Source organism: Schistocerca gregaria, chromosome 7, assembly GCF_023897955.1.
Source record: "Schistocerca gregaria isolate iqSchGreg1 chromosome 7, iqSchGreg1.2, whole genome shotgun sequence".
In the NCBI taxonomy this organism is placed as follows: domain Eukaryota; kingdom Metazoa; phylum Arthropoda; class Insecta; order Orthoptera; family Acrididae; genus Schistocerca; species Schistocerca gregaria.
This window is the reverse complement of record NC_064926.1, coordinates 421,817,701-421,827,864: the sequence shown is the minus strand read 5'-3', so window position 1 is coordinate 421,827,864 and position 10,164 is coordinate 421,817,701. Positions and strand designations below refer to the sequence as shown.

At 38.5% G+C, this 10,164-nt stretch overlaps 1 protein-coding gene across 7 annotated transcripts in view; it reads right to left on the bottom strand.

The window, feature by feature from the left end:
- Window positions 1-905: 905 nt before the first annotated feature.
- Window positions 906-10,164, bottom strand: part of LOC126281437 (dihydropyrimidinase-like) — a 293,010-nt gene continuing 283,751 nt past the window's right edge. For all 7 annotated transcript variants that reach the window (XM_049980405.1, XM_049980402.1, XM_049980401.1 and 4 more), the window contains one exon: window positions 906-1,803. In XM_049980405.1, coding sequence (XP_049836362.1) covers window positions 1,721-1,803 — 83 coding nt within the window. In that variant the 3' untranslated portion in view covers window positions 906-1,720. The remainder of the gene's footprint in view (window positions 1,804-10,164) is intronic.

Here is a 10,164-nt window from a genome sequence, read left to right as displayed (position 1 = left end):
AGAATGTAATGTACTAAAGAGGCATCTGCAAAGATTTTCAAATGGAGAAAAATTTTCGCTGAACTCTCGTTCAGAACATCATCTATCATACACAGTCTATTATTTAGTTCTTGTTGATCATTATCAAAGAAAGCAACAGTGTAAGTAACAACAAATAGCAGTCTCTTGCCACTGTTTCGCTTATGAGACAATTCCCCCCCCCCCTGCCCCCCCCCCCCCCGCCCCCCCGCCCCCCCCCCCCTCTCTCTCTCTCTCTCTCTCTCTCTCTCTCTCTCTCTCTCTCTCTCTCTCTTTGTTGTAAGCTGCGGTAGCGTGCAGAGAAGCAAGCCATCCCGCGAGCGGTGACAGGTCGTAAACACTCATTATCAGAATGGGACAAACAATGCATGACACAGTGCAATAATATAGTTTCAGCTTAGAGTGACGTGAACATCTATAACAAAGAGGAAGGCACTCAATAGACCAAAGCAAAATACGCAGTCGATTCAAACCCAATGAAGCACGTGAAAAAGAAAGGGTACCGTTGTAAATATGGACAGAGCGCCTGACACATAGCAATGGCTACTTGGTGAAGCTTAACTGTTAAGCTTACGACTCGAACCAAATTACTGTAGCTGTATCTTCACCCATTCGACCTCAATTGTGGGTCATGTTACAATGGAGCAACTTTGTTTCCATTTGGAGGGGTGGTCTAAATCTTTCCTCTTCCCCTGAATTTTGAGTCTCTAATTTCAGGTGCAGCTTAGATTCGAGTAAATATAGTATACGACAGAAAACTCATAATGAAGTAAGTATGTGCTGAAATTGTGTTAAAAAAGACAGAATGTTGCATTACAGTAGCTTTTCCTGTGTCCACTTTCTAGGCAGACAGTGTGAGCATGATACTGAAATGAAGACAAACTCACTTATAAGTGGTTGTATTTACTTTGTCACAACAATGTACATGACTTACAAAAATTGTTTAAGTGAAATACATTGTATATGTAGGCAGTGTTAGCATTTGTGAAACATATTACTACATTTCATAAAATGACTCGATTCTCAGCAGTCAGCGACCAAAAATACATTACTAGTTACTCGAAACATTCATCTTTAGCAACACCACAAATGAGTTCACACACGACACAATTAGCACAACTGTTTTTTCTGATTAATATTTTTGCATAACTGGCTGGCTAAATATGCAAGCGGATTGTTTTTGGAGACACATTATAGCAATAAATATTCTTTTGAAATGGTATGATCATGTTGACAAATTTATGATCCTTAAAACAAAATATCTGTAAAATATGGTACTTGTTTTGTGTTACTGGGTATAATACGCATTTTGAGAGACAACTTTTACTTAAATAATTACTTCATAGCAGATAAATAACTTATTTTAGAGGGCTTTAGGGGATATTGCAGTACTGAAACTGACAACCAAATCAAAATGATGGAACAGTAATTTCAAGCCTTTTAAAGGACCAAAACAATTTACATCTGGCATATTCAATGCAGATGTAAAGTGACTTAGAAAATAATAAAATTAAGTATAAAATGGGAATTCATTTTCAACCTGAGTATTTTGGTAACTTTTATATCCCATTTTCATCATTTGTGGGACATGAAGAAACATAATGCTACAAATCCCTAGCCTCAGAAATATCTTGGGCAGATGTTTCCATCCATTATCTGGCACCCTGTTAAAAAATCTTGGATCTTAATTGTCCTCCTCATTCTACCAAAAGCCACCAGATGAACCTCCACCAGGTGGGCTTTGAACTCTGATGCACGATTTCTTGGTAGTATTATCCAGTTCCTCTAAAAAAACAAAATACAGAGAACAAAATCAGTAAGATTGTGTATTTATATGTTAATAAAAATAGTATGTTTATACACTACAAGAAGATAGCAGAAGCAATTGGAGCTTTTTGTTGTTGTCGTCGTCATTTAAATTTCTAAAGAGAGTGCTACACCAACTTTGGATCGTATGTTAGGCAGTCACCAACAGTAGAATACAAATTCACTTTCTGGAAAATAAATTGTGTACGCTCTCAGTCTGGTTTCTACAGCTGCATTCCTCAGGGGAAAGTTGTATTTTAACCTACAAAAGAAGTACCCTGAGAGATAAAATATTTGCTGCTTAGTATCTTCTACACTGCTACTGAAGTAATATCTAGGTTATATCTAAGGGATATGAAATTTTTGAAGAATTTATTACCTCCTCTTTGCACAACTGAGTACCACCTCAGTAACAAAACATGAGGAATATGTAATCCACATCAAGGTACCTAATGAAATTGACAACGTAGAATGTTAGATATGCTTTCCTGAAAAGTATAACAAACCACTTCACATAGCTCCTGAGACAAATAAATGGTTTACCAAATATGTTATAAAGTGTAATGTTTGCTGATAACAGCAACTTTAACAAAACTATAGGGCCATCTCATGTGACAGAATGGGACAAAGGCTTAACATTGTAACATAAGAGGGTTGGAACTTAAATAGTGGCAACTATTTATTCACAAGCGATACAAAAGAGTTACATGTTTGCACCTGTTACTGTTCTTCAAAGTAGTCACCAGCGTTGTGTATAACCCGTTGCCAGCAATGTGGGAGGTGTAGTATACTGTTAACAGAGCCTGTTCTGTTGATGGTGCAAATGGAGCAGTCCTCTGCTTTGTCGAATCTCTGGAACAGTTCCGAAGCGAATGCCACAAAGTGGCTCCTTCATCTTTGGAATCAAATCAAAGTCACAAGGAGTTAAGTCTAAGGAGTATGATGGATGGTACAGGACTTCCCAGTCCCATCAACTGAACAGAGTAGGCATAGCTGCACCATCAACAGGACAGGCTCTGCTAACGGTATACTACGCCTTCCACATTGCTGGCAACGGGTTCTACACAACGCTGGTGACTATTTTGAAGGGCAGTAACAGGTGCAAACCTGTAACTCTTTTGTATCAATTGTGAATAAAATGATGCCACTATTTAAGATCCAACCTTCGTATTTATGAAAAGGATAGATTGCCACTTCCCATAAAGATAACATGTTGAATTGCAGACAAGCATGACCAAAACACTATTACTTACAGTAAAGCCCTGAATTAGTGAATTCACTTCTTTTAATGAAACCTACTTTAAGAAACGTCTGCTTTTAAGGAATAAATATGAAGCATTTTGCAGACTGAAATGCAGTTTTTACATAATTCCTAACATGTTTGAGTGCATTTCTGATTTCTTTCCATTTTTCATTCGGGTCACATTTATTGACATGTGATGCAGTAAATAGTAACTGATTCAACCAGTTGACACATACATAGATCATAGCCAATAACTCAACTTCTCTTGCACAATACCAGTAGATATGTCGAAGGAATAGGAAATTGATATCCATGTGACTTACGTCAACTGATGTGATGTTACAGTCTACAAAGTGTAGTGTACTGAATTGTCAAAGCTATCAATTTTATGCTTGTGCAGTTATAGACTGGAACCACTGAAGGCTTACAGTTCACCAAAAGCTATCAATCATCTGTGATGTGGATGGCAATCTTCACATAAATATTTCTGACACTGTGAAGAAATATGATTAAGCACCATTTACATGAGCAGTACATTCAAAAATAAGGATGTGATCTTAAATGCCTATTGATCTGAAAAGGAGGAATATTTGTATATCTACATTCAAAGATGTTTAAAATGTTCTTCTAATGCAGTTTCCAGAATTGAAACTGGGATGCATTCCTATGTGTTCATGAAATCACTCGGATCTACATTGAAAATTTCAGTGCATTGATGAGTGGATGATTTTTTTAAAAATTAAAGTGAGAGAGAGAGAATAGTGATGGAAGTGAAAAGTTGCCTCCACTATTTATTTCCAAGTGTTTCCAAAACATAAAAATGCTACTTGGTACTTATGAGTTCAACAGCAGACCCTGGAGACATAAAAAATCTCCGACTTCTTCAGGAATTTAGATGCCAAGATGGGTGCAGCAGAAACGGGACATATTTTTGACCTATGCCCTGTAAATCCCAGGGAAACATAATTTCTTAGGAATGTAAATGTGTTCCTTTCTCAAAAATGCACAAGTCATCAGCAGAGTTTTGACCTGGCCATAATACACGCTGTTAAAACCAGATAAAAAGTAGCAGTTGTGCAGAAGCCAATTTTATTCTTTGAGAGAAAGGAAGTGATGAGACTCAGCCTTGAACAGGCTTTGCATATTATTGCTGCCTGGAATTCTGTAATACAACTGACAGTGTTAAACTGTTTCGCAAAGGGTGGCTGTGGTACATCAGCAGCTGAAGATGGCATTGTTCCAGATGAAAGACTGTATAGCAAAACTGACAAAACGCAAGACTCTGAGACATTGTTGTGATGACCTTACACACCTGAGATTAATGCAAGTGAAATGCTTATGAAGGAACATAGGTAGGAGCTGGCAGTGACAATGAGGGAGGAAGAAGAAAGAAATGAGGTGTTGTGTTAAGTTTCACTGTTTGTGTGTAAGAAACTGACACTGTCAAACATTTTTCCTCTTTTAATGTACATGAATCAATTCTGGGTTATACCAACCAGCTAAAGTGATAACCTCATTGACTACAATATGCTGTAAGGACAAAACAAACAAGACTTCATGATTTTAAAAATGATGTGTGTGTAAAAAGTTTGATAATCATACATTTACTGCATTTAAATTTTCAGCACAGGATATTGGTAATTTTATAAGTAAATAGCACTTATACCTCCTAAACATGTTTGAATTATAATTCTGGATTACTCTTTCCATGCACTCTAGCAAAACCCTCATTTAACATATATCCATAGTTGTTGTTCTTCAGTCCGAAGACTAGTATTATACAGTTCTTCACGCTTCTCTATCCTGTACAAACCTCTTCATCTCTAAGTAACTACTGCAATCTATGTCCTTCTGAATCAGCTTACTGTATTCACTCTTGATCTCCCTCTACGATTTTTAACCCCCACACTTTCCTGCAATATGAAATTGGTGATCCCTTGTCTCTGAATGTGTGCTACCAACCGATCCTGTCTTCTAGCCAGATTGTGCCATGCACGTCTTTTCTCCCCAGTTCTATTCAGTATCTCCTCATTAATTACTGACCTCCCCAGTGCTAATCTGCAGCAGTCTTTTGTAGTACCACATTTCAGAAGCTTCTGTTCTCTTCTTGTCTTTATCACCCAGGTTTCACTTCCATACATGGCTACACTCCATGAGAAAAAGCTTCATGACACTTAAATCTATAATCAACATTACCAAATTTCTCTCCGTCAGAAACAGTTTTCTTGGCATTGACAGTCTACACTTCATATCCTCCCTCTTTCAGCCATAATCAGTTATTTTTCTGCCCAAGTAGCAAAACTCTGTTACTGCTTTAAGTGTCTCATTTCCTAAATTAATTGTTCAGCGTCATCTGATTTAATTTGACTACATTCCATTATCCTCAGTTTGCTTTTGTTGATGGTCAACTTATACCATCATTTCAAGACACTGTTCATTCCAGTCAACTGCTTTTGCAAGTCCTTTGTTGTCTCTGACAGAATTGCAATGTCATTGGCAAACCTCAAAGTTTTTATTTCTCCTCCCTGGACTTTTAATTCTTACTCCAAATTTTTCTTCTGTTTCCTTTATTGCTTGCTCAATATACACATTGAATAATATTGAGGGTAGGCTGCAACCTTGTCTCACTCCCTTCTCAATCACAGCTTCCCATTCATGCCCCTTTACTCTTATAACTGCCATCTCATTTCAGTACAAATTGTTAGTAGCCATTCGCTCGCTGTATTTTACCCCTGCCACCTTTAAAGTTTGAAAGAAAGTATTCCAGTCAACATTGTTAAAAGCTTTCTCTAAGTCTATAAATTTGTCATCAGTTTGTCTTTCCATAACCTATCTTCTATGAGAAGTTGTAGGGTCAGTACTGTCTCGCATGTTCCTACATTCTTCTGGAATCCAAATTAATCTTCTCTGAGGTCAGCTGATACCAGTTTTTCCATTCTTCTGTCAAGAATTCCTCTAAGTATTTTGAAATTTTGACTTATTAAACTGACAGTTTATTAATTTTCACATCTGTCAGCACTTGCTTTATTTGGAATTAATATATTTTTCTGGAAGTCTGAAGTTATTTCACCTGTCTCATACATCTTGCTCACAATATGGCTGGCTCTCCCAAGGCTATCAGTAGTTCTAATGGAATGTTGTCTACTCCTGGGGCCTTGTTTTGATTTATGTGTTTAGTGCTCTATGAAATTATTCTCACAGTGTTGTATCTCCCATCTAATCTTCAGCTACATGCTCTTTAATTTCTATAATACAGTAGTGCCCTCAATTACACCTCCTTTGTATAGACCCTCTATGTACTTGATCTCTGCTGGCTTCACTATTTTATCTCTCAAAGCTACCCATTCTTCTTCTGCTGTATTCCTCTCACATGTTCCTGTCAATCATTCTCTAATGCTCCCTCAGAAACTCTTTGCAACCTCTTCTTCTTTCTGTTTGTCTAGGTTTCTCCTTAAATTCCTACCTTTTTGCAGTTTCTTCAGTTTTAATCTACAGTTCATAACCAATAAAATGTGGTCAGAGTCCAGTGCCCCTGTAAATGTCTTAAAATTTAAAATATGGTTCCAAAATCTCTGTTTACCATTATATAATCAATCTTAAACCACTTGGTGTCCCAGGTCTCTTCCATGTATATAACCTCTTTCATGAATTTTAAACCAAGAGTTATCTATGATTAAATTATGCTCTGTGCAAAATTCTACCAGGCGGCTTCCTCTTTCATTCCTTTCCCCAGTCCAGATTCACCTACTAATTTTCCTTCTCTTCCTTCCCCTACTATCAAATTCCAGTCTCCCAAGACTATTAAATTTTAATCCCCCTTAACCATCTGAATAATTTCTTTTATCTCACCTTACATTTGCTCAATCTTCTCATCTGTGGAGCTGGTTTGGATATAATCATGTACTACTGTGGTGGGTGAGGGCTTTGTCTATCTTGGCTACAATAATGCATTCACGAACTGTTCATAGTATATTATCTGCATTCCTATTTTTAAAATTCATTTTTTAGACCTACTCCTGCCTTACCCCTATTTCATTTTGTATTTATAATCCTATATTCACCTGGCCAGAAGTCTGTTCTTCCTGCAGCCTCACTTCACCAACTTCCACTACATCTAACTTTAACCTATCCATTTCCATTTTTACATTTTCTAACCTACCTGCCTGATTAAGGGATCTGACATTCTACACTCAGATCCATGGAATGCCAGTTTTGTTTCTCCTGATAACAATATCCTCCTGGGTAGTACACACCCGGATCAAAATGAGGGGACTATTTTACCTCCGGAATATTTTACCCAGAGGATGCCATCATCATTGAATCATTCAGTAGAGCTGCATGCCCTCAGAAAAAATTACGGCTGTTGTTTCCCCTTTCTTTGAGACGTTCGCAGTACCAGCACAGCAAGGCTGTTTTGGTTGATGTTACAAGGCCATATCAGTCAATCATCCAGTCTGTTTTCCCCTGCAAGCACTGAAAAAGCTGCTGCCCCTCTTCAGGAACCACACATTTGTCTGGCCTTGGTGCAACTACCTATATCTCTGAGGCACACAAGCCTCCCCACAAACGACAAGGTCTACGGTTCCTCTTCAGAAAAAAAAATGATCTCCAGACATTTGTTAGAAAAGGGGTTTTACTGTGTGATCTTTTGGCCAGTCTTCTTAAGAAAAGATAACCACACACATTCAAACAAGCAAGTCCACCTCAAACACACATATTACTAACTCCAGCCAGTCCAACTGCTGCATACAGTCTATCCTTTTTGATAGTGTTGTTTATATTCCAACCTGGACTTTCCATTGTTTTATTTTGACACTTTCACATTCCAGAATTAATTTTCTATTGAACTCTCTTTCTGCAGCCATAAATGTTACTTAGCATTGCGACAGAATGTGGGTCGGAAAGAATATGAAGTTCATCTGAGGTTACATAGAATAAAAATTATGTGACATTACTTCCAGTTCCATTCTGACATTTTTTTGTAATATATAAGTAAGAGTCAATAGTTCTATCTGTATTAATAATTTTTATTCCCATCTGTTATTTTAATATTAAAATTACAGGGTGTTTCAAAAATGACCGGTATATTTGAAACGGCAATACAAACTAAACGAGCAGTGATAGAAATACACCGTTTGTTGCAATATGCTTGGGACAACAGTACATTTTCAGGCAAACAAACTTTCGAAATTACAGTAGTTACAATTGTCAACAACAGATGGCGCTGTGGTCTGGGAAACTCTATAGTACGATATTTTCCACATATCCACCATGCGTAGCAATAATATGGCGTAGTATCTGAATGAAATTACCCGAAACCTTTGACAACGTGTCTGGCGGAATGGCTTCACATGCAGATGAGATGTACTGCTTCAGCTGTTCAATTGTTTCTGGATTCTGGCGGTACACCTGGTCTTTCAAGTGTCCCCACAGAAAGAAGTCACAGGGTTTCATGTCTGGCGAATAGGGAGGCCAATCCACGCCGCCTCCTGTATGTTTCGGATAGCCCAAAGCAATCACACGATCATCGAAATATTCATTCAGGAAAGTAAAGACGTCGGCCTTGCGATGTGGCCGGGCACCATCTTGCATAAACCACGAGGCGTTAGTTTGTACCGCCACAAATTCACGAAGAATGTCCAGATAGCGTGATGCAGTAATCGTTTCGGATCTGAAAAATGGGCCAATGATTCCTTTAGAAGAAATGGCGGCCCAGACCAGTACTTTTTGAGGATGCAGGGACAATGGGACTGCAACATGGGGCTTTTCGGTTCCCCATATGCGCCAGTTCTGTTTATTGACGAAGCCGTCTAAGTAAAAATAAGCTTCGCCAGTAAACCAAATGCTGCCCACATGCATATCGCCGTCATCAATCCTGTGCACTATATCGTTAGCGAATGTCTCTCGTGCAGCAATGGTAGTGGTGCTGAGGGGTTGCCGCGTTTGAATTTTGTATGGATAGAGGTGTAAACTCTGGCGCACGAGACGATACGTGGACGTTGGCGTCATTTGGACCGCAGCTGCAACACGGTGAACGGAAACCTGAGGCCGCTGTTGGATCACCTGCTGCATTAGCTGTGCGTTGCCCTCTGTGGTTGCCGTACGCAGTCGCCCTACCTTTCCAGCACGTTCATCAGTCACGTTCCCAGTCAGTCGAAATTTTTCAAACAGATCCTTTATTGTATCGCTTTTCGGTCCTTTGGTTACATTAAACCTCCGTTGAAAACTTCGTCTTGTTGCAACAACACTGTGTTCTAGGCGGTGGAATTCCAACACCAGAAAAATCCTCTGTTCTAAGGAATAAACCATGTTGTCCACAGCACACTTGCACGTTGTGAACAGCACAAGCTTACAGCAGAAAGACGACGTACAGAATGGCGCACCGACAGACTGCGTTGTCTTCTATATCTTTCACATCACTTGCAGTGCCATCTGTTGTTGAAAATTGTAACTACTGTAATTTCGAAAGTTTGTCCGCCTGAAAATGTACTGTTGTCCCAAGCATATTGCAACAAACTGTGTATTTCTATCGCTGCTCGTTTAGTTTATATTGCCGTTTCAAATATACCGGTCATTTTTGAAACACCCTGTATTTATTCAAGTGACAGAATGGAACATTCATTGTGACAGAACAGGGCTAATACAAAACAACTCATTTGAACCTTTTTTGAAAAAAATGTTGGTTTCCAACATGCACAAGTTCACAGATTTTACATTTTAACAAAAATTTACCCATCTACGAAATGTCCCTGATGTAAAAGCAAAGAAATTAAAACCTTTGTCAACGGTCAATCTCAGGCACATCAAGAGCTTGAAGAATATCAGTCCTCGGTACCCATGCAGTATTATCACCCTTAAATGTAAGTTTGCTTGATTAACTCAAATGTTTACTACCACTTTGCCAGCTAACAACCAATCAGTCACCTTTAAATCAAACATGGATCTCAGACGACGCTACAGTTCAGTATCTAAGATTTCATGTTCACATTTGTTGGCTTTGCCAACCTGCAAAGAAACTGTTACCTTCTCAACTAATCCACACCTCAACTTGCCCTACACAATAGTCTACATTCCAAAAACTAATATAGACATAAAAC